Source organism: Acanthamoeba castellanii (assembly GCF_000313135.1).
Source record: "Acanthamoeba castellanii str. Neff unplaced genomic scaffold scf7180000084707, whole genome shotgun sequence".
In the NCBI taxonomy this organism is placed as follows: Eukaryota; Discosea; order Longamoebia; family Acanthamoebidae; genus Acanthamoeba; species Acanthamoeba castellanii.
Genome location: NW_004457288.1, coordinates 75,542 through 100,721, shown reverse-complemented (window position 1 = coordinate 100,721; position 25,180 = coordinate 75,542). Strand labels below are relative to the sequence as shown.

At 57.0% G+C, this 25,180-nt stretch overlaps 12 protein-coding genes across 12 annotated transcripts in view; 5 read left to right on the top strand and 7 right to left on the bottom strand.

Annotated features, from left to right (window-relative positions):
* The window catches only part of ACA1_140610 (Poly(ADPribose) polymerase catalytic domain containing protein), a gene marked incomplete at both ends in the record, with an annotated part of 7,330 nt that extends 3,039 nt beyond the window's left edge, over nucleotides 1–4,291 (top strand). The window contains 16 exons of the mRNA XM_004334120.1: nucleotides 81–174; nucleotides 247–407; nucleotides 488–599; nucleotides 713–814; nucleotides 902–1,536; nucleotides 1,613–1,670; nucleotides 1,744–1,838; nucleotides 1,942–2,027; nucleotides 2,111–2,324; nucleotides 2,452–2,724; nucleotides 2,831–2,992; nucleotides 3,085–3,225; nucleotides 3,323–3,586; nucleotides 3,713–3,845; nucleotides 3,933–4,097; nucleotides 4,206–4,291. Of these exons, the coding sequence (XP_004334168.1) occupies nucleotides 81–174; nucleotides 247–407; nucleotides 488–599; nucleotides 713–814; nucleotides 902–1,536; nucleotides 1,613–1,670; nucleotides 1,744–1,838; nucleotides 1,942–2,027; nucleotides 2,111–2,324; nucleotides 2,452–2,724; nucleotides 2,831–2,992; nucleotides 3,085–3,225; nucleotides 3,323–3,586; nucleotides 3,713–3,845; nucleotides 3,933–4,097; nucleotides 4,206–4,291 (2,781 nt within the window). The remainder of the gene's footprint in view (nucleotides 1–80; nucleotides 175–246; nucleotides 408–487; nucleotides 600–712; nucleotides 815–901; nucleotides 1,537–1,612; nucleotides 1,671–1,743; nucleotides 1,839–1,941; nucleotides 2,028–2,110; nucleotides 2,325–2,451; nucleotides 2,725–2,830; nucleotides 2,993–3,084; nucleotides 3,226–3,322; nucleotides 3,587–3,712; nucleotides 3,846–3,932; nucleotides 4,098–4,205) is intronic.
* Nucleotides 4,292–4,416: 125 nt separating this feature from the next.
* On the top strand, nucleotides 4,417–6,459 carry ACA1_140600 (Transmembrane protein 34 family protein; the record flags this gene model as incomplete). Its single annotated transcript, XM_004334119.1, has 8 exons — nucleotides 4,417–4,724; nucleotides 4,908–5,148; nucleotides 5,241–5,288; nucleotides 5,320–5,342; nucleotides 5,392–5,465; nucleotides 5,593–5,798; nucleotides 5,879–5,953; nucleotides 6,229–6,459. The coding sequence occupies 8 exons, from the start codon at nucleotides 4,417–4,419 to the stop codon at nucleotides 6,457–6,459; spliced, it is 1,206 nt and encodes a 401-aa protein (XP_004334167.1).
* A 157-nt stretch (nucleotides 6,460–6,616) lies between these two features.
* ACA1_140590 (EF hand domain containing protein) lies at nucleotides 6,617–9,402 on the bottom strand (the record flags this gene model as incomplete). The annotated part of the gene is made up of 14 exons (XM_004334118.1): nucleotides 6,617–6,768; nucleotides 6,870–6,964; nucleotides 7,049–7,187; nucleotides 7,273–7,350; nucleotides 7,433–7,527; nucleotides 7,592–7,723; nucleotides 7,822–7,895; nucleotides 7,965–8,089; nucleotides 8,156–8,248; nucleotides 8,326–8,430; nucleotides 8,495–8,577; nucleotides 8,675–8,782; nucleotides 8,923–9,089; nucleotides 9,238–9,402. 14 exons carry the CDS (start codon nucleotides 9,400–9,402, stop codon nucleotides 6,617–6,619), a joined length of 1,611 nt encoding a protein of 536 aa, XP_004334166.1.
* A 264-nt stretch (nucleotides 9,403–9,666) lies between these two features.
* ACA1_140580 (SAM domain (Sterile alpha motif) domain containing protein) lies at nucleotides 9,667–11,587 on the top strand (the record flags this gene model as incomplete). Its single annotated transcript, XM_004334117.1, has 10 exons — nucleotides 9,667–9,822; nucleotides 9,916–9,996; nucleotides 10,096–10,224; nucleotides 10,314–10,416; nucleotides 10,515–10,561; nucleotides 10,695–10,816; nucleotides 10,924–11,024; nucleotides 11,158–11,246; nucleotides 11,329–11,433; nucleotides 11,516–11,587. 10 exons carry the CDS (start codon nucleotides 9,667–9,669, stop codon nucleotides 11,585–11,587), a joined length of 1,005 nt encoding a protein of 334 aa, XP_004334165.1.
* A 213-nt stretch (nucleotides 11,588–11,800) lies between these two features.
* Nucleotides 11,801–12,263, bottom strand: ACA1_140570 (uncharacterized protein; the record flags this gene model as incomplete). The annotated part of the gene is made up of 2 exons (XM_004334116.1): nucleotides 11,801–12,008; nucleotides 12,127–12,263. 2 exons carry the CDS (start codon nucleotides 12,261–12,263, stop codon nucleotides 11,801–11,803), a joined length of 345 nt encoding a protein of 114 aa, XP_004334164.1.
* Nucleotides 12,264–12,641: 378 nt separating this feature from the next.
* On the top strand, nucleotides 12,642–13,080 carry ACA1_140560 (RNA polymerase III, putative; the record flags this gene model as incomplete). The annotated part of the gene is made up of 2 exons (XM_004334115.1): nucleotides 12,642–12,840; nucleotides 12,956–13,080. The coding sequence occupies 2 exons, from the start codon at nucleotides 12,642–12,644 to the stop codon at nucleotides 13,078–13,080; spliced, it is 324 nt and encodes a 107-aa protein (XP_004334163.1).
* Nucleotides 13,081–13,171: 91 nt separating this feature from the next.
* Nucleotides 13,172–15,345, bottom strand: ACA1_140550 (uncharacterized protein; the record flags this gene model as incomplete). The annotated part of the gene is made up of 6 exons (XM_004334114.1): nucleotides 13,172–14,102; nucleotides 14,183–14,292; nucleotides 14,393–14,483; nucleotides 14,607–14,704; nucleotides 14,800–14,901; nucleotides 15,217–15,345. The coding sequence occupies 6 exons, from the start codon at nucleotides 15,343–15,345 to the stop codon at nucleotides 13,172–13,174; spliced, it is 1,461 nt and encodes a 486-aa protein (XP_004334162.1).
* Nucleotides 15,346–15,732: 387 nt separating this feature from the next.
* On the bottom strand, nucleotides 15,733–17,167 carry ACA1_140540 (MORN repeatcontaining protein; the record flags this gene model as incomplete). The annotated part of the gene is made up of 5 exons (XM_004334113.1): nucleotides 15,733–15,950; nucleotides 16,041–16,333; nucleotides 16,429–16,624; nucleotides 16,698–16,839; nucleotides 16,934–17,167. The coding sequence occupies 5 exons, from the start codon at nucleotides 17,165–17,167 to the stop codon at nucleotides 15,733–15,735; spliced, it is 1,083 nt and encodes a 360-aa protein (XP_004334161.1).
* Nucleotides 17,168–17,836: 669 nt separating this feature from the next.
* ACA1_140530 (F-box domain containing protein) lies at nucleotides 17,837–19,918 on the top strand (the record flags this gene model as incomplete). The annotated part of the gene is made up of 8 exons (XM_004334112.1): nucleotides 17,837–18,001; nucleotides 18,086–18,351; nucleotides 18,453–18,567; nucleotides 18,659–18,862; nucleotides 18,999–19,143; nucleotides 19,277–19,419; nucleotides 19,589–19,743; nucleotides 19,816–19,918. 8 exons carry the CDS (start codon nucleotides 17,837–17,839, stop codon nucleotides 19,916–19,918), a joined length of 1,296 nt encoding a protein of 431 aa, XP_004334160.1.
* A 790-nt stretch (nucleotides 19,919–20,708) lies between these two features.
* ACA1_140520 (uncharacterized protein) lies at nucleotides 20,709–21,423 on the bottom strand (the record flags this gene model as incomplete). Its single annotated transcript, XM_004334111.1, has 3 exons — nucleotides 20,709–20,888; nucleotides 20,965–21,123; nucleotides 21,199–21,423. 3 exons carry the CDS (start codon nucleotides 21,421–21,423, stop codon nucleotides 20,709–20,711), a joined length of 564 nt encoding a protein of 187 aa, XP_004334159.1.
* Nucleotides 21,424–21,630: 207 nt separating this feature from the next.
* ACA1_140510 (Fbox domain containing protein) lies at nucleotides 21,631–23,905 on the bottom strand (the record flags this gene model as incomplete). The annotated part of the gene is made up of 8 exons (XM_004334110.1): nucleotides 21,631–21,767; nucleotides 21,887–22,010; nucleotides 22,110–22,238; nucleotides 22,342–22,561; nucleotides 22,672–22,762; nucleotides 22,858–22,944; nucleotides 23,047–23,713; nucleotides 23,807–23,905. 8 exons carry the CDS (start codon nucleotides 23,903–23,905, stop codon nucleotides 21,631–21,633), a joined length of 1,554 nt encoding a protein of 517 aa, XP_004334158.1.
* Nucleotides 23,906–24,015: 110 nt separating this feature from the next.
* Nucleotides 24,016–25,180, bottom strand: part of ACA1_140400 (Fbox domain containing protein) — a gene marked incomplete at both ends in the record, with an annotated part of 1,699 nt that continues 534 nt past the window's right edge. The window contains 5 exons of the mRNA XM_004334109.1: nucleotides 24,016–24,203; nucleotides 24,306–24,471; nucleotides 24,507–24,644; nucleotides 24,753–24,966; nucleotides 25,066–25,103. Of these exons, the coding sequence (XP_004334157.1) occupies nucleotides 24,016–24,203; nucleotides 24,306–24,471; nucleotides 24,507–24,644; nucleotides 24,753–24,966; nucleotides 25,066–25,103 (744 nt within the window). The remainder of the gene's footprint in view (nucleotides 24,204–24,305; nucleotides 24,472–24,506; nucleotides 24,645–24,752; nucleotides 24,967–25,065; nucleotides 25,104–25,180) is intronic.

The window sequence follows — 25,180 nt, the reverse complement described above, 5'->3', positions numbered from 1 at the left end:
CTGGAGGTCACTCCCGCATGCAACTGACGGACCATTCACACAGCAGCCCCCCCCCCTTGTGTGTGTACCCGCCGGTGCAGGGCCAACTGCCCAAGATCAACGCCATCGTGGACGAGGTGGACAGGTTCGACCCTTGGGTCTTCCAGGAGTTCAACATCAGGGGACCCGGTGAAGGTACACTCGCACACGACACGACACACACGACACACACGACACGACACACTCACGCGGTGTGTGTCATGCAAGGTGTGGTGTGGTATCCGGTCGATCTGGCCGATAGGAAGGTGGGCTCCTTCAAGGACGTGCTGAGCGTTGAGCTCTTCTCGGCCTACGCCTTCAAGACCAAGGGCAAGACGCACCAGATGGTGAAGAAGAAAGACGCCGGAGGTAACGCCACAACCAACGAGGTATGCAATCAATCATCATCGCCATCGTCACCATCATCACCATCACGATCATCAAGGTTTGACTGTTCTCCTTCGACAAGGCGGTCAGCATTCATGTTGACGTGGTTGACTCGGAGGAGGAGCTCGCCGAGCTCTTCCTGAGCGAGGCTCGATACGAGCAAGCCCTGCAGGAAGTCTCAAGCCAGAGTGGAGGTACTCTCCCTTTGTTCTTCATTTTGTTTTTATTGTTATTCATTTAATTTATTTCTTTACTTATTTATTTCTTTAATTATTTAATTATTTGACGTACTTTGGCGAATCGACAGACGGGCGGCAGCACACCACGATCGAGGCCATTGCGCAGTGGATGGTCAAGGACGTGCGCAAGGAAGCCCAGGCCGAGTTCGAATCCGCCTCCAGGCCCCTGCGTTGGTAAGCTCATGCATGTGCCGCGTGTGTGTCGTGTGCGTGTGCGATGTGTGTCGTGTGCTGTGACCGGTCGCGCGAGTAACCAGGACGGCGAACGTATTATGGTCGACTGGGCAGGGAGGCGGTGGACAGAGCGGTGACCAAGAAGGTGGAGCAGTGGGCCAAGTCCTCCGAGAATGGGCCGAGAGTCAAGTCCGTCATGAAGGAGCTCAAGGCCAACCAAGCCAGCAAATATTCATCACCGTCATCTTCATCTTCATCATCATCATCGTCTTCAACTTCCTTCAAGTGGTTCGACCAAGAGGACTCGTCTTCTTCTTCATCGTTGTCGTTCTCTTCGTCGACAGCATCATCATCAGCCCCGTCGGACCTGTTTGCCGGCCTGGTCTTCTCGTTCTCGGAGCACTTTGCGTTCAAGCGCAAGTCCGAGCTGACCGACCAGATCAAGCGGCACGGCGGCACGATAAGCTACATGCTCAACGACCGCTGCACGCATCTGGTCGCCACGCCAAAGGAGGTGGCCGACAACCTCTCGGGCAAGATCCGCCAGGCCCGCAAGTACGTCGAGGAGGGCAAAAAGCCGGCGGCGCGGGCCGGCGGCGACGATGTCTTCCACGTGATCGCCGGCGAGTGGCTCGACGAGTGCCTGCGCCAGGGCGTCCGCGTCAAGGAGTACCCGGCCTTCGACCTTCTCGCCCAGCTACGGCTCGGCGCCTCCAAGGTATGCACACTGCAGTGGAATGTTACACATTCCATAGAGTGGAATTCTAAGAATGCACACACGACACGACACACAGGCGCAGGACGCAACAGAAGGAGAAGAAGACCAAACGTCGGTGACCACGGAGCGAAAGAGTACGCACTGGCTCACCGGGAGTTGGGTGGGGTTCGCACCGGTGCCTATTTATGATCCACACCATCATCGCAGAGATTCCCCAGGCGTCGGTGTGGAGCTATGGGGGCAAGGTGGAGCCCTATTTCCCGGCGTCCAACTACGACCTCCTCCGGATGGACGTCCTCCACGTACGTCAGCAGGCGCCTCTCTTTTCTCATCGCGCCCGGATCGACGCCAATCGACTTTCGTTACGTTGTTGGTTTGAGCTGACACGTCGGCGTGGGCGGGTAGTGCATGGACATCAAGGACAACCACAACAAATTCTACAGCATGGAGCTGCACATGTCCAATGAATATGTGTCGCCTGACAACCCCGGGTGCGCTAATACCATATACTCATACTCATATATTTATATACACTACATGTTCATATTCTTACCTTTTTTTAATATTACAATAGGAGGTGCATCTATCGCATACTGACTCACCACGGACGCACGGACGACCTGGACTCGGCCAAGACCCAGATCGGCCAGAAGGAGACGCGCTACCTGCAGTCCCTCGCCGACGCCGAGCTGCTCTACGACCACGTCATGGCCCAGAAGATGGCCGACGAGAAGGGCTACAAGCACGTCGACCTCGTCTCCGTCTCCCCCAAGATCGGCTCCGACAAGGTTTGTAGCACGACACGCACAACACACACGACACACACGACACACACGACACACGCGATCAATGACACGACACACACGACACACGCGACACACGCGATCAATGACACGACACACACGTACACGGTAGAATGCGGAAAGGAATGCGGCATCGCGTCAGGCGGAGCCGGAGCGTAGAGATGGCGCATCGGCGCTGCCGCAGGAGGTGCAGCGGCTGGTGAAGCACCTGTACGACCAGGCCAGCGAGTCGGTGAGCAAGACGGTGGTGGCCAAGATCACCACGCGCGGTATCGAGACCCCGCTGGGCATCCTCTCCCGCAAGCAGATCCAGCGGGGCGAGGACGTGCTCGCGCAGCTCAACGACATCCTCGCCGCCGAGGGTGCCGATGTCGACGACGAAGAGGTACCGTCAACCCCCGCCAATCCAGGTTTTCTCTTGGTGTTCACAACCGCACACGCCGCACACTCTACCGCACACACCGCCGCACACACACCGCACACGCACGCAGAAGAGGGAGGCGAGGATTGTGAGGCTCTCGCAGGACTTTTATTCGATGATTCCGCACCGGCTGGGTACGACCAAGGAGGAGGTCCACAAGGCGGTCATCAGCAACCTGCAGTTTCTCGAGGAGAAGCAGGATCTCCTCCAGCTGATGAAGGACATCATCGAGGTGCGCCCTTCGTCTTTACGCCTCATGTCCATTAGCACGTGTTGTTGCTGACCGCACACGCACACACGCACACGCACACTACACACGCGCAGACGAGCAACATGCGAAGCAGGACGTCGGCCACGTCGGAGATCGACCGCATGTACAATGCCCTCCAGTGCAGCATCAAGCCACTGGACAAGTCGAGTGCCCAGTACCGGGAGATTCAGGCCCACTTTCTCCGCAAGAAGACCGTACCGCGCCCCGCATGCTGCCGCGTGTCGTGTGCTGCGTGTGTGTGTGCGGTGGTGTGTGCTACGTGTGCGGTGCTGACGAATGGGGTCGACACAGAGCCCGCCGGTCGTGGCGCAGCTGCACGATGCGATGACGCTCGAGGTGGCCAACGTCTTCGCGATCGACAAGTCTGCGGGCGGTGAGACGGCCAAGGCGCTGGCGAGGCGGTCGGCTTTCGCCAGCTTCTCGGACGACGAGCCGGCGGACGACGACGCCGCAACCGCCAACAACAAGCGCCTTCTGTTCCACGCCTCCAAGGTCTTCAACTTTGTTGGCCTCCTCTCTCGAGGCATCCTCCCGCCCAAAGTCGTCGTGTCCAAGGTGAACCCGTCATCTTCCTCATTTTCGTTTTCATTTTCGTTCTTTGTCTTCTTTGTCGCTTTCGCTTTCGTCTTCGCTCTATTGACAACCGGTGAGCGTGTGTGATGGACCGAACGTGCACATTAGGGTCTATCGGCGCGCACCGATTTCGGGTACCTGGGCCAGGGCATCTACTTCAGCGACAACTCCTACTCCAGCGTCAAGTACACCAACTTGCCGGCGACCCTGCCCACCACCGGCCCCGCTCCTCCCAAAGGCGGTTCGTTGATCCACTGCCTTCGTGTGTCGTGTGTCGTGCGTCGTGCGTCGTGCGTCGTGCGTCGTTGATCTGACGCTGACCGAACAGGCAAGCGGAGGGGAGGCAAGGAGCAGCAGGCGGTCAAGAAGGCGGAGGCGCCCAACGACGACCGCTTCATGCTGCTGGTCGACGTGGAGCTGGGCCGCATGATGGACTACCGCCAAATCACGCCCCACCTCACCGCGCCGCCCCAGGGCTTCGACTCCTGCCACGGTACAGCCCCCCCCTTCGCCTCACTGTTATTCGCTGCCCTCTCGACGCTGCGCTCACGTGTATCATGGTCTTAAAAAAGGCGTGGCCGCTACGCCAAGCGAGCCTCAGACTTCGTGGACGACGAGTACGTGATCTACGACTCCGCCAAGCAGCAGCTGCGCTACCTCGTCCAGTTCAGCCCCACCCACGCTTGACCAAGCAGCACAATAATTATATTTCTTTTTTTCTTTGTTTCTGGATTTTTTATTTCAAAATAAAAATGATAATAAAAAAGAAAACTCTGTCACTGTGGCGGCAGAACAAAACGAAATCGAAAAAGATGGACACGTGGGAGAAGGTGTGGTTCGTGGCGGGCCTGTGCACGGCCCTCTCGACGTTGCTCTCCCTCTACCTGGTCTATAAACACCTGCGCAACTACACCCAGCCCAAGCTGCAACGACACATTGTGCGCATCCTGCTGATGGTGCCCATCTACGCCATCGACAGCTGGCTCTCCCTGCAGTACAAGGAGTGGTCGCTCTACTTCGATTTGGCACGCGACGCCTACGAGGCCTACGTGCTCTACCAATTCTTCAACCTCCTCATCGCCTTCATCAACACCTACGAATACGATTTCGATCACCACAGGTGCCCCAACCGCCCCCAAATAATTTATAATACTTATAAAATAATAATCTAATAATAGTCTAATAAATACTAAGGGTAAGTATATGTGCTTATTTTATCTTTTCTTTTTTGTTTTATTATTTTTTTTCGTTTTATGCTTTTTTGCTTTATGATTGAATTATGATTCAATTAATTTGGGCGTAGACTGCAGGACGACGAGTTCGACCCGGACAGCATTGAGTCCATGCGTCGGGTGCGCGACCGCGAGTGGGAGGTGAGCGAGGGCCGCGTGGTGGCGCTCCTCGAGAGCAAGCCCGTGACGGGCCACCCGTGGCCCACCTGCTGTTTCCCGCCCTTCAAGCCCGGCGCCAGCTTCCTCCTCCTCGCCAAGCGCTGCATCCTCCAGTTCGTCGTCCTCAAGGCACGCACCTCCTTCCATCCGCGTGTGCGGTCGCGCGTACGGTCACGCGTGCGGTCGTGTGTGTGTCTGTGTGGTGTTGTCTCACTACTACTTGATTTGCATTTATTTGTGCACAGCCGAGCCTGGCGGTGCTGGCTGCGGTGCTGGAGTCCAAGGGCTGGCACGTTCACTCGCCTTTTTCCTGGAACTACGCAGTCAACTCACCCCAGGACGCTCGTGTGCGTGTGCGGTGGTGCGTGTGCGTGTGCGGTTCGGCCGCAACATTAGGTATGGCGACGGCGACTTCTCGCTCAACAAGGGCTACCTGTGGATCACCATCGTGGACAACATTTCCATCACCGGTACGTGTGCGCACACGGCACACGGCACACGGCACACGGCACACGGCACACGGCACACGGCACACGGCACACGGCACACGGCACACGCAACGCGAGTGCGCAACTCACGTTATTATTGTGAGGGCAGTGTCGATGTACTTCCTGGTGCTGTTCTACCACGTGACCAAGAACGAGCTGAAGCCCTTCAACCCGATGTCCAAGTTTCTGTGCATCAAGCTGGTGATCATGTTCGCCTTCTGGCAGGGCATCGTCATGGCCTTCCTCGGTTGGCTGGCGTGCTCAACGAGGAGAACGTCCACCTCGGCAAGGACTGGCAAAGCGAAGAGGAAATCGGTACGCTGCGGTGCGTGCGGTGTGTGCGGTGTGTGCGGTGTAGGACTGACAGCCACGGACTCGTAGGAACCGCGTTGCAGAATCTGATCATTTGCATTGAGATGATGCTGGTGGCCATCGCCCACAGCTACGCCTACGGCTACGACACCTACAAGGTCACCATCCACTGTATTTCTTACTCGACCATGCTAATTTACTGACAGGTAATACTTTTTTTTTATTTATTTACATATTTTGGGTATGGTGGTCTACAGAGTTCGAGCTGGACTGATTGGATTCCCTGCTACTGCTGTCTCTGCTGTTGCTGCTGCTGTTGCAAAGGTGCAGATTCACATTTCCATACTTACACAACACGCATGGACGATCCTGACACACGACACACGACACAAAACACGCAGTGTGCGGCAACTTTACACACGTGGCATCGCAGAAGGATCTTCTCGAGGACGGAATGGAGGCGCTCGGGCTGGACAACATCGCGCGCAAGCTGGAGCGGGACTGGGAGGACGAGGAGGGCCGGTGGACGCACAAGGGCAGGCACGCCTCCGCCACCGCCGCCACGGTGCCACACTTCAGCCCCACCTCCGCTACCACTTCCACCTCCACCACCACCATGTTGGCTGGCGGCAGCTCCAGCTCCAGCATCAACAGCAGCGGCTGATATTGCATTGCCAAACTTGGTCTTTGTAAATAATACAAATTTTTATCAACCCACATCAAGAGTTTAATATCTTTACATTCACACAACACACCCAGTTGCCTTGAAATACATCCCACCCCGCCACCTCATACAAAACACTACTCAGGCCTGTTGATGTTCAGGCGTCCTTCTGTTGGCCTGCCGCCTCCTCTCCTTCTGCCCGCTCGTTGGCCTCCTGGAGGTGCTGCTCCTCGGCCCGCTTCTCGGCCAGACGGAAGGAGATGAGCTGCATGTACTCTGGGTTCTCTCGCAGGAAACCCGTGAACTCGTCTTTACGTACCGCACACACACGACACGCGACACACACGACACACAAGTGAGTTGGTGGCGATCGGGCGATACAGGCAACAGGCCAGGCAGGCTGGGCTTACCACAGTCGATGAAGCCGTCCTGGTTGGAGTCGACGCGCGTGAAGATTTGCTCCACCTCGTCCGGGGAGATGGTGGTGATGACGTTACTCAGAATCCTGAACGACGAGCAAGGCGAAGTGTGTGAGGAGCATGTGAGAATGTGTGGCGCGTGTCGTGTGCGGTCGTGCGTGCGTGCGTACGCAAAGAGTTCGTCCTGTTCGATGCGACCATCGTCGTTCTGGTCGAACAGCTTGAACGCGAACTTGATCGCTTCGTCATCGCGGACCTCTTCGGAGAGCAGAGCAATGCCGCTGATGTACTTCTTCCACGAGATCGAACCTGAAAACAGAGTCATAGCGCGAGACACCGCGTAAGCTCTCGCTGCTCTACCCAAAAAAGGCGTCGGTGCGACCCGGAGTTGTACCAGAGTCGTCGGTGTCGAGCAGGCGGAAGAGGCGCTTCACGTAATCCGAATTGGGAAGACCCAACGCCTCACGGAATTCTGTATCGGTGAAGCACGCAACGCGGTCGGTAAGTGTAAATACGTATCGGACACGGGGAACGCTGACATCGCACGAACGTACCATGGAAAGTGATGTCGCCGCTGCGGTCGTTGTCGAACTTGGAGAACTTCTTCAGGAGCTTGTTCAGGTCCTCCTGGCTCATTCGAGTGTACTCACTTCACATACGCAAATGGTGAGCCAAATAACCATCAATACGCTCAGGGCAGCTGTACGGCGTACCGGAGGTGCTTGAGGTCGACTTCGCCGAAGCCCTCGGGCCTCTCCTGCAGCTTCATGGCCTCCATGGCGAAGCTGACGTCGTCAAAGCCGTGCTCAGTAGTAGGAATGTTCAGCGCGCGCGCAATCTGCGCCCTGAGAGACGCATGTGCACAATCTCTTCGTCAGAAAGTGCACTTTCCCGTATGTCTGAGTTTGTGTCGTATGTAGAGCGAGTGCGTGCGCGTGCGTACCGAACATTATTGGCGAAGAGTTGCGGGTTGGCCTTTTCGTATTTGGAGGGCTTGTGAACAGGCAGGTAGGTGACCTGCAAAGTGAAAAGTCATTATTGAGACAAAGAGCACCACGGGAGGACCTGCAAAGAGTTGATGGTTACCTGAAGGTAGTTGGAGAACTGGCAGAGGGAGCGCCACATGAGGAGCGGGAGGTTGATGCCGTTCACCCAACACGGGTCAAAATGGATGAACGGATGCCGGATCGCCACCGGCTGCACAGGCTTACCTGGTGATGAAGCCCGCACACGTCAGATGCCTTCGCTAACCATTCAAGGAGAATAGAGGAGCCTACCAGGGTTGAAAGCGCCGCTCTTGAAGGAGATGAGCGCCTTCTGGTTGGTGCAAGTGCCCTCGGGGAACACCAGCAGTCGCGGCCATCCCTCGCCTGAGCCACAGGTGCCAGTTAATGGTGCGCACTTGAGAGGAAACGCTAAACACGTGTTAAGTGGGGGAGGAAAGTACTCTCGGACTTGTTGGCGTGTTCGTTGATGGCCTCCACGGCTTTCTTCCTCGAGTCGGGATCCTTTCTGTCGACCAAGATGCCCTGCATCGCGCACAGTACGGTGCCTACAGACAGGTTGTCGCTGAGCACTCCAACATGAATAGCACTCGGTTGGGTGATTCGCGGTACCGACGAACGGCATATGGATGTTCTCCTTCCTGCTGATGAAGCGCGGAAGCTCGTAGTAGTAGAAGAACAGCACATCGAACATGCTGATGCAATCCGACGCATAGGTTCAGCCACGTTTCGTACTACTTGGCACAGATTCGTAGAACGACAGAGGAAGAGAGAGAGAGAGTCTTGTGGTACCTGACGTGGTTGGAAACGAGGATGGGAGCCTCGTCGAAGTCGGCCTGCTTGCCCTTGACGGGGATGTAGTAGAAGCCCCACACGAAGAGGAGTGCACGCGCCATGTACCTGGTGGTTCCCCCACACCGTCAGCACCACCTTGGCTCAGCGTAGTACTCGCAGCACGGTCATAGCAAGTATCGATAGTAGCAACGAGCAGCGAGCAGCGAGTAGCCGAAGAGGAAGAGAGAGCGAGAGAGTGGGAGCACCTGACGAGGAGGAGGACGTTCTTGCGCCAGCGGGTGAAGGGCTTGTCGTGGATGTCGCGCACCGAGAGACCAAGCAGGGCGATTTTGACGAGGAGCACAGCGAGCACCAGGAGCAGCAGGATGAGGACGAGCCTGATAGGCGCCAACAGCACGCTACCCACCACGAGCTGCACGCCAGCACATTGGTTAATTAGAATAAATTGTTATATTTATAACATTGTTTAATGCATCGTGTACTTGTAGTAAAAGTAAAACGGAGGAGGACCCACAAGATGAATTAAATAAGCCAAAAAAATAGGTGTAAAGATGGCGAACCTTGAACCACTCGTAGCCGGTGATGGCAATACTCTCGTTGATGAAGGGATTCACGACGGGCGCGGGTACGCGGCTTGCATTGACTCGGAATTGGCCAGAGAAGGAGAGATTGCGGGTCATCTTGGACTTGGGCTCAGTCGAGCCAGCTCCCTCTCCCTCCTGCATGAGGTCCGTCAGGCGTCTGTGTCGTAGGCCCCCTTCTCCGCCACCTCCCCCATCCGCCGACGTGGCCATTTTCTCTCGTTTGCGGTTGTTGTGATCTGTTTTGTGCTACGCGACTGTCTCCCGCCAACGTGTTGCCTGCGTGAACTTGTCGACAACAAACAAAACAAAAGAGAAACAAAACAAAAGAGAAACAAAACAATACTAAAACAACACGAACGAAGACGAGAGGAGGTGGGGCGCACAGGCAGAGGGCACAACAATAAGATGAGCGCTTTTCCAAAGCGTGGATCCAGGAGCCAGAGCAAACTTCCGGCTATGCCTGAGTTCTCGGACTCGGACGATGAAGGACCCCCCTCCGAAGGCCACAACAGCGGCGAGTACAAAGTGTTTGGATGCCAGGAGGGCTTCTTGACTACACAGGTTCGCATCGCAGGCCCTTACCTCGCCCTTGCCTCACCCGCTAGCGTCTGATCTCTCCGTTCACCTCGTCACCTACAAAATGCAAAACAACAGGGCGAGGAATCAACAAACAAATGGATCCGAGGGTGGATCAAGCTCGAAGACAACACCATGCTTTACTATCCCTCGCAGACGGTACAGTTTCCGCAGCGCCCTCTTCTGCCACAACTTTTCATCTTTCATCTTTTTCGTCTCTGCGCTTACACCTGCGGCGACGTTTGCCCTCCACGGCAGGCCCGGGAGCCCACGATGATGGTGACCCTCTGCCGCGAGTCGGAGGTCCGGACAGGACGCAAGGTGAAGGACCTCATGATACCCTACGACCTGTCGCGAGTGTTCGTCGTCAAGGACAGCACCAACGAGGTACTCTCGCCTCGAGCCTTGTCGCTCCGCGTAAAAACCTCAGACACCACTTCGACTTATGCAACTGTTGGGTGGTCGGTACCGAGCAGATGATCGTCTTCGTGGCGGATTCGGAGGCTGAGAAGCGGGTATGGCTGGCTGAGGTCGGCCGAACCATCACGAGCCTCATCGACCCCTATCTCAAGAAGAAACGTACGGACATACCATCCAGAACCCAGCCCCACTTAACGCCTGCCAAGCTGCACCTCTGTAATGTTGTTTCAACATGTGTCATCTGCGTGCGCACACAGACCCGCGATCGTGGTCGGTGTACGAGGTGTCGCTGTGGTTGGAAATGGTACGCAACACCGTGGCATCGAATTACCGTGGCGTCGAACTGGTTGCCTACTAAGCGTAAGGCATGTGGTGGTCCTAAACTCCGATTCGATAAGCTCATTTCATGTTGCGTGGTTTCGGCCAAAACCACACAGATCGGATTCGGCGCCTACAAAAGCGAGTTTGACGAGAACCGCATCACCGGCAAGCTGCTCCTGTCCCTCACCAAGCTCGACTTGAAGGCCCTCTCTATCTCCAAATTGGGCCACCGACTACGGTACTCAAGCCTTTCATAATTTCTGTCATCTCTTTCTTTCCGTTCGTCTTTGGGCAGTGACGCTGGTGTTGCTTTGTTGCTTACCGTCTTCCCCCTCTTGTCGGCAGATTCCTCAAGTACCTGGACCACTTGCGGGCCAATCTGGACACCTTTGACGATGCATCTCTGTACGATGACACTCTCTCGTCCGTCGATTCCGCCATCTCCAGTACGTCGCGCACACGCACACGCACACGCACACGCACACGCACTGCACACGCCACGCACCGCACACATGCACGTCAACGCCCGTTTCGTTCTTCTCATAACTTTCGTTTTACTCTTTCTGAATGTGTTTCCAGTCGGCCAAATGGAACCGGAGCTGTTAGTGAAATGTCTCTACAACAAGGAGACACGATGCGTGCGAATAAGGGAGGGAAGCTCATACAAGGTGAGTCCCTCATCTTCTGCTGTGCTTCATTTAGGTCACTCATTTATGAATGTGTCTGTGGCAATCAATTGTGCCTGGGCAGGATCTGCAAAAGCAACTGGAGAAGGAGTTCAAGTTTGTCCCTGTGATCAAGTACAAGGACCCAGAAGGCGATAAGGTATCGATGAAGAAGCAGGGCGACTTTGAGGTACCGCACCGCCAAACCTTGAAAGCCCCTTGCTGAAGGCGTGCGAGCTTACCGCACTTTCAACTTTTGTACATACACCTAGTACGCACTGTCCCTGATCAACGGCAACGCGCTGCGATTGTACATCGCCAAGAAGCACAAGAGGGTCAAATGATTACCTTCGCCATCAGTCGGTCGGGCCGGGAGAACCCAGTGGACGGTCCGTTGTCACACGCGCACATAATGTACTTTAAAGCTGCTGGTGTATGAAACATAATAATACTCATATTCATATTTACCCCGCACCACTCAGTACGTTGAATGTTGGCCACAACATGTGGACATCATCGTGGTGTAGTATAGATAGAGGTGCAAACTCACTTGATCTTTACTTGGCGTGGAGTTGGGTTTCGGTGCCCTGGCTGGCGTCCCACAGAAGAAACTCGTGCTGCTCGTCGAAGCGTGACTCCACGTCGGCCTTCTGCCGATCCTCAACGCTCGACGGCACGCGGTCCTTCTTCCACACGATCAGCCTCCCCTTCTCCCCCTTCACCTCCACGATCGGACCCAATCCGTGCTTCTGCGCGCATTGCCGTCTTTGGTGCGTGCGTGCGTGTGCGTGCGTGTGTGTGCGTGTGCGTGCGTGTGCGGTGGTGCGTGCGAGTGCGAGTGAGCAGGAGAGAAAGGGAAATTTGGGGGGGGGGGAGTGCGTACACGACATCGCACTGAGCGGCGCTCAAGGGAGGGAAGGCGAAGGAGGCCAAGGACTGCGTTTGCTCGAACTGGTGAAGCTCCTTGTCCACCATTCCCTTGAACTGGGTGAGGGGTCTCACGGCGTCGGTAGCGGACATGTCGTGTTGTGTTGGTGGTGTTGTTAGCGTGTTGTGTTCTTTGTAGAGCTGTGGCCAAGTCTGATTCGAGTGCCTGTGCTGTGGTCTGGCGGCGTTGGTCAGTGGTGTACATTCACCCCGTTTTTCCATCAATTCCTCTTGCGGCTGTCCCAGCGGCTCATTCATGGTTGCGTCTTCAGCTGAAGACCTCCACGGTCTCGTCATGTCGTTGTCGCCATGACGCAACCCCGTTGTGGTTGCGGATGGTGGTGACGTTGATAAGCGAAGCTCAGCTCATCACGCCTGTGCTCCACGCCGAGGTGGCAAAATGAGAAAGAAAATAAAGATAAAAGGTTTTGGCTGTTTTCCCGCCATCAAAGGAAGCAGAAGATCATCTAGATGGTGCTTTTCTGCCCGTACTGTGCAAATGTGCTGCTCGTGGAGGCCGGACCGGAGAACAGGCTGCGATTCTTTTGCAATACCTGCCCCTACGTTTTCGGGATCGATCAAAAAATCAGCAAAAAGGCGGCCCTAGAACGCAAACAGGTCGACGACATCCTCGGCGATGAAGTGTTCGAGAACGCCCAGCAGACCGAAGGTTCGACATCTCTCTGCTCCGTCATTTATATGATATTTATTATGATCATTTATTTCAAAGATTGCATGTCGGCATCTCACCACGTCTCCTTTGATGGGGTGGTGGCGGTGACCAGCCAAGTGCCCCGAGTGTGGACACGACCGGGCCAACTTCTTCCAGTTGCAGACGCGATCGGCCGACGAACCGTCCTCTACGTTCTACCGCTGCATGAAGTGCGCCAGCAAGTGGAAGGTCGACTGAACACCATCACCTCAGCCCTCTCCTTCTTCTCTTCTGCTGCTGCTGCTGCTGCTTCTGCTTCCCTCCATCAAACAAAGCCGCGCTACAAGCCTTAGTGGGTCTGCTTCCTCTTCTTGGTTGGCGTCTTCTTGTTGCCGGATGACGATGATGACGACGAGGGCATCAACGACGCGAAGATGTCGTCCAGGCTGCCCGCGCTCGCCTTCTTCGTCTTTGTCTTCGTCGCGACCTTCTCGGCGGCCGGCGAGGCCTCCTCCTTGCCCGCCGGCGTCGTGGTGGCCGCTGCTTTGGTGGTCGTGGTGGGCGTCGCTGGCTTCTTGGTCTTCTTCCCGGGCAGGAGCGCGGCCATGATGTCATCCAGGCTCTCGCTGGACTTGGCGTTGTCGGTCGCCCCGGCCTTTGCTACAGGTGGTGCTGCTGACATCGACACGGCACTCTTCTTCACCTTACTCTTGGGCGTCGTCGTCGCCGGCTTCATCGATACCGCCTTGAGCGCCGGCGCTGGCGTTGCTGGAGTTGAAGATGATATCGAGGCCGTTGTTGATGATGACGATGACGACGAAGCAGGAGTAGGAGAAGCTGCGGTGGCGGTGGTCGCCGTCGTTGTTTCGCTCGTCTTTCGCTTCTTCGCGCGGGCGCCGACTTCCCGGTATTTGAAGGCCGATTCCTCCATGACCTGGACCGATGGCGGCGCCTTCGCTTTCGTTTTCGCTTTTGGCGTCGGCGTCGGCGTCGGCGTCGGCGTCGACGCTATGGGTACCAGCAGGGGGAGATCTGCGGCCGCGGGCGACGGAGGCACGCTGACGCTCGCGGCGGCCTTGCGCTTACGCGACGATGATGACGGCGTCGATGAGGCGGGAGTGCTAGTAGTCGCCGAAGTGCCTACAGCAGCCGCAGACGAGGTTGTTGTGGTCGCAGACGAAGACGCGGGGGCTGGCAAGGCAAGAGACTGGGAGGCCTCCGTGTAGGTGGCCGCCATCTGCTTCATGACCTGCGCGAGCGCCACGGACTGCGCCGTTTCGCTGTGAAACGGGCGAGCGCAAAAGAGGTTGTGTGAGCGACAACGCCGGGGCTGACATTGGGCTGCGGTCAGAGGTTGTACCTTTCCTTGAGACGCTGCTCGAGCAAGACCGGAAGAGAGCCCAGAAGGCCGGCGAACTGGTCCACCACGTGCCGTCGGCTCGCATGATCCGCCGTGGTCACGTCCAGCTCCTACTCGAGACAGGAAAGAAGAAGAAGAAGAAGAGCGCCAATCAGCCTCAGCTGGGCCGAGATGGCATGTATAGGACCACCAAAGTCGAGTAGTGCTCACCTTCTTGGGGTAGAACTCCAAGGCTCGGTGCAGGGCGCCATACAGGCAGTCGAGCTGCACGAGGACGAACTTGCACAGCGCATAGAACCGACTACACAGCACACGCATCGCCATTGCTTGGTGAGTCGCACAAACATCGAATACTGGAAACATTGTTTTGTTTCTTTATTGAGGTGTGTATAAATAATTATGTAACAGTGAACGGTGTGTGTACCTCAACACTCCCAGGGCCGTGAGAGCAAAGGGCATGAAGAAGGTCTGCTCGAGCAGGGACATCATGTCCAGCGAGCCCTTCTCGATGACGCTCAACACCTGCGCGTGCGTGTGCAATGGCCTGACGTAAGCGACGAGGCCTTACATCAGGAGGGAAGAGGAGGAGGAGGAGGAGGAAGACGAATGAGCCGCACCTCGTTGGTAAAGACCGCGACAGCGAGGAGCCAATAGAGGACGCACTCGAGCTCGACCTTCGTCGGCGGTACGTGGTGCGGCCTCACCTCCTTCTTGCCACCCTTGGGTGTGTCCGTACTGTAAATTTGCGTGTGCGGTCGTGCGTGTGCGTGTGCGGTCGTGCGTGTGAGGACCACCCATCAAAGAGTAGCACAAAGTCGAAGGGATGGAGGCGCGAGTAGTACGGGGCTTTAGCGGGAGGCGAAAATGGGAAGCGTTGATGGAGTAGAGGGAGCTGCAATTCCATCAGCTTCGTCATCACCTTCTTACGTGCACGAGATGACGCCAGTAGTGCGCATGTGCGTGCTGAGCCCACAACCACGCGAGAAGAGATGAGATCAAGATTAAATCGGAAAAAAAATGGCATAATAATTTACCTGATTTTTGTTCTTGTAGAGCATCCGATTGAGAAGCCACAATTCGGAGGACATGAAGTGGTTCGCCCGCTCTAGTTCCTGGAACATGACCGACGTGTCGGGGAGAAGGAGGTCATAGGCCGGCTTCATTGTCTCCTCGAAATCGCGCATTTGACGCGCCCACTGAGCGGATGCAGTCGATGGTGTCTGAGCTCCGGGCTGAGCCTTCGCAGCCTTCCACGTGGGCCAAATCTCAACCCCGACCTTCAGCACAACTCTGTGCAGTCGGTCCATTGCCTCCGACATCTTGAACGGACTGAAGAAATAACATTTCTTTTCGTTTTCTCTTCCCTCTGGTCGGGTCAAGCATTGCTGCGTGGGTCTAACTACAGAGTATTTACAAGCTATGTTGCAACTTTATACAAGGGGTGAGGGTGGCCAAGGAGCTTGACAGCATTCTCAATGCTACCACTCCCTTGGCTTCCTGTCTGTTTGTGATGATGGGTGCTGGAGGGTGATGCTGCGATTGCCCCGTGTTCAGGCGACCTGGTGCGGCGTGATGGGCGCGGGGATGTCGCTGTGAAGATCCTTCTTAGCTTCCGCGTCGGCGCAGCACGCGAACTCGGTCTGCCAGTCCGCGATAGTGGTCTCGTTGGTGACGGGGCAGTAGTGCTTGCCCTTGCCCTCGGGCTTGTTGTTCTTCCACACGCCCTTCCACGTCGCCCCGTTCTTCCAGTAGAACACGCCAGGGCCATCTGTGATGTTTGCGAAGAGGAAGGATCTCTGTTAGCTTTTGCTCTGCGTGTTGTAACGGCACAATACACCACAGAGATGTGAGTGCGTACCCTTCTTGCCCAGCTTCCAGCCGCCATCGTACTTGTTGCCGTCGCTGAACCAGCAAGAGCCTCGGCCGTGCACGGCGTTGTCCTTCCAGTCGCCCTTGTAGACGGTGCCCTCCATGAAGTAGCACACGCCCTTGCCGGTCACGCCGCCGTCGGTCCACTGGCCCGCGTAGAGGTCGCCGTTGGCGTACGACACTCGGCCGAAGCCATGGCCCATGCCGCTCTTCCACTGGCCCTCGATGATGTTGCCCACCGAGCTCACCAGGAAGCCGTAGCCGTTGAGCTCGCCGTTTTTCCTATAGTGTTGATGGTGATGCCGAGAAACGATCAGCACATTCTCCTTGTTGGCGTAGAAGGCGAAGAATGGCGACGATGGTCCAGGAGAACGTACCACTCGCCTTCGTATCTGCCGTCCTTGGTGATGAGCGTGCCCACGTCACCGTCCTTGATCTGGCCTCGGCCCTTGAAGATGACCACCTTGCTGCGGTAGACCCATCGCCAGTTCTTGCCGAAGTAGCCGGCCAGAGCGTTCTTGATCGGCGTGAAGTCCCTCTCGCACAGCCGCTTCCACAACCATTCGTCGCAGACTGTTTGAAGTGCTCCTCGTCAGCAAGGTGAACATTACGCACGTTGAGTTTCAGAAAGAAGCGTCTACGGTACCATAGCGAGCGAGGGCAGAGCAGCTGAGCTGCACGAGCGCGAGGTCCTTGGCGGAGAGGAAGCTCAAGACGTGGAAGATGATTTCCGGTGGCAGGCGCATGAAGGGTGCGAGGGCGTTGAACTTCCGCAGCTCCTCCCGTTTCTGTATTTTGTCGTGGTCGGGTAGATTTAGAGCTCTACACGTTGCTGCAACCATCTTCATGGGGCCGTGGAGTATGGTGGGAGGGGTTGTGTACCTGAAGGTCCTCTTCGAGGTTGTAGAAAGATTGAAAGTAGGACATTAGACGTTCGACGATCTTCATGAGGGCGCCCACGCCCACGCTACTGTCTGCGATATTGTCCCCGTTGAGGCTGGCTGCGTACGAGGAGAGCTGCACGGTCTGGCCCTTGCAGCCGAGCCGGTAGAGCTCCTGGGCTGCTCGATGCGCCACGAAAGCGTCCTTGGCAGCATTATCGTGCACGAGCGCCATTTTGGAGGTGTGTGGTGTATTTGAGAAAGAGGCTCCTCTACTCGTTTTGCAGGCTCAGCAAGGAGGAAAGATGAAGATGAAAGATGAAAGATTGAAGCTGCAGCTATGCGGTGTCAAGTGTGGATTGAGAGGTCGCGGTGCGAGCCAAGGAGAGTAGAGGGGAGCTGTGTGTGTGCAGAAGGCCGTGAAGGAGAAGACAACCGCCACCAAGGGGGGCGATGTTGTGTGTGCGGTTGTTTGGAGTCCCGCACGAGGGCTGTCGCTGCATTGGGCGGAAAGAAGTTGAATTTTCGCTCTGCGATCCGCAGTAACCACGTCTCACCTGTTCCTCCGGCAGAATGCCTCCCGAATTCCTCTTGGCCCTCTTGTCCATGCCTCTACGCCCCGCTGTGCACGCGCTGCAAGTGGAGGGACCTGGTCGTTGAGATGGCCTATCCATTCTGTCCCTCTTCATCATCATCCTGAGCCATCAAGCAGTTCTAAGATACCCGCATTACTTTTATTGACAGGATATTATTATTTTGCAATTTCGCTTTCTGTTTCGGTTTCTCTTTTGTCTTGTGGGAAATCTCACAGGCTGCACCAGGAGAGGAGGGAATGGTATTTGTGACTAAGGTGTCACCTTCAGCTCAGGCCAAGGCCTTGGTTGTTGTGACTGCACTGAGGGACATGGACGCGCAGGAGCAGGAGCAGGACAGCGGACCGCTGACGGTGGTGCTCGGGTGCTGGACAGTGGTGCTGGCGCAGGTGCCACCAGAGGGGGGCGGCGGTCACCCCACGCTGAAGGTGGACGTGCGGCTGGGCAAGGGGCTGGGCCAGGCCTCCCCTGCTCAGGTGTGCTCCCCCATCTTTGTCTATATGTGTTGTTGTTATTGTTCTGCCAACCAACACTTGAGTCTCTACTCAAATTTCTACTAGGTCTTGTTCAGGCGAGTAGTAGAAGATGAAGAGCTGGCAGGCCCTTCCTGCGTCAAGGCCAAAGAAGCAACGTCGCCTGTGGTGGAAAGGGAAGAAGGAGTAGACCACCACGGTGAGACGGTGAGAGCAGAGCCTACCATCACGCCAACCATAGCAACTCAGCGCGCAGACGACGCTGCCTTGTCGGGGCTGCACATCAACGACCTGCCGCAGGAGGTGCAGCAGCACATCCTCTCTTTCCTGGGTCCCGCCGACTTGGTCCTTCGGTACTCTGTCTCTTCCTCCACTCGCGTGTCTTGTGATGTCATGTTGTCCATATGGAGACCCACAATCTGAGAAAACGAACAACATTGTTTGTGGTGAACAGTGCGGGGCTGACGTCTCAGCATTGGCGACGGTTGACCGAAGATGCGGCCATGTGGCGCGCGCTGCATGCTAAAATCTTTGGCGGCCCACCAGTGCCGGCCACCCGACTCAAGATGGTGCGCTCACTCCGTTTACGCACTCAGACACAAATTTAACTCTCATGTGTCGTGTTGCGTGTTGCGTGTTGCGTGTTGCGTGTGCGTATAGAGCGGCAGGGCGCCAGTTTCGTGGTTTCAGTCGTTTCGTTACCTGTTCAAGGGGCAGCGCAATGCCCAAAGCGAGCAGCAACAGGCGTTGGCAGCCAAGCGCGACGCACTGCAAGCCGCCCTCGCCCACGAGCAACGCCAATGGGAGCTGCGCAAACGGAAACATGAGAACTCGCTCAGCATCATCACCGACGCGCTCAATTCAGTACCGTACCCCTGCACACCACACGACTAACGACACGACACGACACACACAAGCGTTCTTAGACGCATCACAACACACGCGGCACAACACACACACACCCACGATCGCAAGCTCAGTGCGAGCTCTCTGCTCCCAGCAATACGCCCAAGAGTCGCTGCGTCATGCGTGCAAGTACGGCAGCATCGTGGTGGTGCGCAGAATACTCGAAGAGTCGCGCGACCTCCTCAACGCGTCCCTCAACTTCCGAAGCCAGACAGCGCTCACCATCGCCGCTCGCTATGGTTCGTTCTTTGGTGCACACATCAGAGCTTTATTTATTGTGTGTGTGTGTGTGTGTGTGTGTGTGTGTGTGTGTGTGTGTGTGTGTGTGTTATGTTAAAAAGGCAACGTGTGTTGTAATGGAATATAACGCAGGCCAAGCCGAGGTGGTCCGCTACCTGCTGGACCTCGGAGCCGAGGCCGACGACCACGCACTTTCCCTGGCCGTGGACAAGGGGCACAACGAGGTGGCTCGCTTGCTGATATCCCGCGGCGTCGATCCCAAGGACAACCCTGAGGTCCTTTCGAGAGCCGTGCTCCAAAACAACGTCACCCTAGGCACGACACACCACCGCACATAGCGTTCGTTACCACAGAACTCTGACACCTCACACCACACACCACACACCACACACCACACACACACACACAATGCTGCATGCTTGCCTGTCGCGCATCACAGCCCAGCTTTTGCTGGATCACGGAGCCGGACAACACGTCAATGTGGTCTCCGGCACCGGAACCCGGGTGTCGCTGCCGCTGCATGTCGCCGTGACGAAGGGCCACCACGAGATGGTGAAGCTGCTGCTGGCTCACGGAGCCGACCCCCGCCTCCAGTCGCGGTATGTTGCCCCCTTAGGCCGCTCAGGAGTTGTTGAGGCCTGAGGGCTCATTCGTTCGTGTGGTGGCTGCAGGGACGGGCGATCGGCGGTGGACTTGGCCCAGAGCAATGGCGCCATCCTGGCAACCTTGCTCGAGCACGAACAACAAGCCCCGGCAACAGCTACATTACACTGAAGGGAAGAACATCATAGGTGTATGTGTGTATCTACATATGCAGTTCAATTCCATCTGTACAATCAAGAAGGCGAGGGTGCTCTCGTTGCTTTCGTTGTGTCCGTTGTCGACCCGTCGGGTGTTGTGGTCTTGGCAGGAGGAGTTAGGGATCTGGTTCCTCTACACCGCCTTGCGGCTCCTCTTCCTCTTCTTCCGCCTACACCGACCAACAAAGGAGTGTGAGGCCACAATGGTCGAGCGGAACGAGGTGTTGTGGGGGATGACCTCCTGTGGCTTTTCCACGCGAGCTCTCTTGTGTTGTGTGCGTGTCATCAGAGTGGTGAGGGATGCTGGCTCAAGCTCGTCGTCTTCCTCATCTCTCTCCAGGGCCTCTACAACTTCTTGCACGAGAGCGACGCGCCTTTGGTACCGCTTCATCTTCTTCTCGAGGGTTTGAAGGCGTTCCTTGCAGCGGGCTTCGATATCATCGAGACGTTTAGGGAGTTGATTTGTCCATCCAATCTGTGCATCTCATCCTCGGCAGCTAGGACGAATCCATCCGTTAAATGAAAGAAATTGCAGTTTAATTCAAGTCAGGCTGCTACTCGTACGTGTGGCAGGCACCAGCTCCTGATGTCTCGGAGCGGATCGTGTTGAACGGGCTCGCAGGATTCAGTTGCTACATTCCCGCCATTGATTCTTGGCGTTTGAAATTCAAACTCCCGCCAAGATGACCAAAATCTCTGGTCTAGTAATGACGATGCTCTTTGCTCTTTTTCTGTACATCACCTGGCACATCAGTACGCCACGCTCACTTCTGCGGGTTGGTTTCGCTGAGGTGGGTGGTGCGCAAGGTCGTGAAGAGTTGGTAGCGGTGCTGCGCTTCGTTGTGGGCTGAGGCGAGGAGCGTCAGCAGCCCGTTGGCCAGCACTGGCAGCCACCCCTCGCCCTTGAATAGCTCCACCTCTACCACCTGCCTACTGCCTATGTCCTGTAGATGATGCAACATCATCTTTATCTCGTCATCATCATCTTCATCTTCTGCGTAAAATTGGGGGTACACGAACCCGAAAGGTCTCAGCCAGGAGCAAAGCCTCAGCCGAGCTGGCCTGGCCGCAGCTCATCTCCGTGGCGTAGTGCTGGCAGTTGCTACGTTGGAGGTGGTACAGCCGCGGCACCCCCAGCGACGCCGCCACGCGCTGGAGCACCTCCTCTTCTTGACCCGCCTTCGGCCCTCGCGCGTAGGTGAACGTGTCGCTCGGGGGGAAGATGGATTCGATCGCGACCGCCCCCTCGAGCACCCGAGGCGCCGCCTCGAAGCCGGTGGTGAGGGCCAGGCAGAGGGGGATGTCTTCGCCCTCTCCGCCGGGGCCGAAGTCGACCACCTCGGTCGGGCGGCCGTGGGCGTCGATCCGTGTCACCACCCCGGCGTGGTGGTATAGGTGGTGCTCGCCCAGCGGGGAGCGCTTCACCCACAAAACGTCGCCCACCTGGAGTGCAGAAGACCACGAGGAAGAAGCCGACATGATGCTAGTTTGGTTGTTGAGTGAGGCCTCACTTGTGGCTTGGTGGTTTTCTTGAGTTTCTATTTGTTCACCAACGCTGTGTGTTTCCGCCGAACACGGGAAACGTGGCGCCCGGTAGAAAATTCAGCCTAAAAATCAAACCTGCAATTCGAGAGGTCCGGTCAGCTTTGGTAGGAAAGTGGTGGCGTGAAGGTGCGCACCGATCCATCACAGATTGCGCTCCGCCTCGGCGCGGGCGTCGCTGAGAGCGCACAGCCACAGGTTGTCGCCCGGTCGCACGAAGGCATGCGGTCGGTCGGCCATCGGCTGCTTGCTGAGCCACACCAGGCCCTGCATGATCAGCTCTGCGTAGTCCAACACATAATGACACAACACACAACACACAACACACACAACACACACAACACACGGTACCACCGTCAGTGCGGGTGTCGCATATGCTGTGAGTGTGTGTGTGTGGGACCTGCAGCAGGCTCCTCCTCGTCAATGACGGCAGCGCCGGGAGGCATGGTGAAGGAGGTGACGACAAACGTCACGGGTCCCGCATAAAACGGGCAGTGGTGCCCTGGGCGCTCCAAGAGCGGAATCTGTCGCGTGCCGAACCCGATTGACCCGAGTGTTGTCCGTCAGCACGCAACACGGCACTCACGGCACTCACGCAAGACACACGCCACGATTATACACACCTTGAGGCGCTCGAGAATGCGCTCGGGACCAAAGTCGGGCGGCGCGTTGATGAGGTGCAGATTGACGAACAGGCCGTCCTCGAACTGGCCCTTGCCCTCGCCCAAGAACCCGTGCAGCTCGCGAAACACCTGTGTTGTGCGTGTGCGGTGTGCGGTGTGCGGTGTGTGGTGTGCGTGAGCGTGAGCGCTTTATGGGTTCATTGCTCTATGGTGGTGGGCAGATGAAGAGGACCTGTTCCTGGTAGTCCGGGTCGGCCATGCGTTCGCAGTCGATGGCGTAGATCGCGTGCAGTCGCATGTACCTCTTCCCGTTCCACTTGAGCCAGTTACCGATCTGCAGCCCACGAAAGTGGACCGCCACAGTGTACTCTGGCGGCTCCTCGTCGTCGTCCGCGTAGTTGGCCGGATTCGCCTCCTCGCCGGTTTCTTGCGCCGACCGGTTCCACCAATTCCTGCAATCACCACCATTTTTTTAATTTAAAAAAGAATAATATTATTACCTATAAGGATTATTAATTTATTAATTATTTGTATTTTATCAATACCCGGGGGCAGAAAATACCTGGGCCGACGCACGGCGCAGATGTTGGTCCAGCTGGACTTGTCCCACTTGTGGGCTGGCGGGACGCAAATGCGCAGCACCCGCGCATTGCCTGCACACAATTTCGTCCAATTATGAATTATTTAAATAGAAATTATAAATTAAATTATATATAAACAAACATCACGCGCGAATCGATTGTCGCACCGGCGGGGCTCGTGACGTCGACGTTCTCGATCACCGACGGCAGCGGCGGGTCGTCCTTGCTCCACGACGCCATGTACCGCAGCCTGCCTGGCCAAGACCGTCGTGCAACAGCGCGGCCGACGTTAGTTCGCTGCCTAAGCTCGCCACACGGCTGCCGTGCGGGGGCGGAGGAGTACTCGCGTCACGCACCGGAGCTGATGCCCTGCTTGATGGTGTCGACGATGGCCGACAGGCGCGCGAACGACGTCTCGCCCGCCACCAGCACGCCCCACGCGCAGAAGGTCTGCCACGCCCGCACCATCTCCCCCATCCTGCTCGATCGATCGCCGATCACATCAGCCACACGTGCACCGCACACGACAAAAAGGGCGGCGGCTCCGAACCGTTTGTAGGCGCGCTTCCATCCGCCGCCCTGTCGCCCGCTGCTGTCCGCGCCTCGCTCGCCGCGCACAAAGGCCAGCAGCGCGCGCCGCGTCGCCGTCTCGCTCTCGTCGTCGTCGTCGTCGTCGCTGCCGCTCGGGCGCGCCTCTGCGGCGGCGACCGAGTGGACGAAGGTCTCGAACACGGCGACGGCCGGCATGTCCAGCCATGCATTGGCGCGCGGCGCCTCCACCTCCTGCGCCGCAGTTGGTCGGTCGCGAGTGGTAAGAGCGCCACGGTAGGGGGGGTGCGCACTAGCAGAGAGCGCGACGGTAGGAGGGGGCGGGGGGGAATGGGTGGTAGAGGGGGGTACGTGGTAGGGGTGCGGGCCGACGTGTTCGCCCCAAAAGTCGGACCCGAAGCGGCGCAGGAAGAGCGTGGCCCACACGGCATCAGCCTCGGACTCCCTCGCCATCGCCCGGCTCGTTTGCGCCACCTGCAGGCCAGCCACAAAATAGCATAAATTAGTGATATATCCATTTATTTATCTTTGATAAAATTTTTCTACATCGGGGCAGAGGGGGGGTACGTTGGCGAGGTCGCGGGGTTCAAGGTGGAGCAGCACGCACGCGCGCACGTTGTCGTCCAGCCCCGCCCATGTTGTCGTGGTCGCTAACGTTGCCTTCATCGATACCTTCCCGAGAACGCGTGTGTCGGGGGTGAGGCGATTTTTTGTCGACAAGATGAAAACAAATCGTTTCATTGGCTTGTGGTCGACAAAAATCTCAGACACCGCATCTACAGGTCGTTCATCCAGGCGGTGGCTTCATCTTTGGCGCGGCGCTCCTCGTCGGCGCGGGCGTCGGTGAGAGCGCACAGCCACAGGCTGTCGTCCGGTCGCACGTAGGAATGAGGTCGGTCGGCCATCGGCTGCTTGCTGAGCCACACGAGCCCCCGCATAATCAGCGACTCGCGCTTCTCCCGCTCTGTTGTCGTCCCACCCACCAAAGTCAAGGTTCGTGTCGTGTCGTGCGGTCGTGTGTCGTGTCGTGCGGTCGTGTTTGTTATGTTGTGTGGTTAATTGTTACCGGCGGCAGGTTCGTCGTCGGCAACAGCGTCGGCGGGAGGCATGGTGAAGGAGGTGACCACGAACACCACCGGCCCGGCGTAGAACGGGCACCAGTGCCTGGGCTCGACGAAAAGAGGAATCTGTCGCGCGCCGAAGAACCACGAACTCCACTGGGTCACCACCACCTGCCACCACCGCAGCTTCACCGCAACATGCATACGGACCACACCTTGAGGCGCTCGAGAATGCGCACGGGACCAAAGTCGGGCGGCGCATTGATGAGGTGCAGATTGACGAACAGGCCGTCCTCGAACTGGCCCTTGCCCTCGCCCAAGAACCCGTGCAGCTCGCGGAACACCTGTGTTTGTGTGTGTGCCGTTGGTTGTGTGTGTGTGTGTGTGTGTGTGGTGTGTGTGTGTGTGTGGTGCATGCGTGCGGTGCGTGCGTGAGGGCGGATGAAGAGGACCTGTTCCTGGTAGTCCGGGTCGGCCATGCGCTCGCAGTCGATGGCGTAGATGACGTGCAGTCGCGTGTACCTCTTCCCGTTCCACTTGCGCCAGTTGCCGATCTGCAGCCCACGGAAGTGGACCGCCACAGTGAGTGCCTGCGGCTCCTCATCCTCCTCTTCTCCGTCCTCGCTGGTGGTCTGCTTTCCTTCTGTCTCTCTGTTCCACCAGTTCCTGCCATTCCACAGATATCAGGCCAGCAGCACGACACGACACACGCACACGCACACACGGCGCACACGACACAAGACACACATAATTACCGAGGCCTACGCACGGCGCAGAAGTTCGTCCGGCACGGGCTCTCCCGCCTGTTGGCTGCCGGGATGAGGATGCGCAGCACTCGCGCATTGCCTGTCCCGCCAAACGCTCAAATAAATTAGTAATA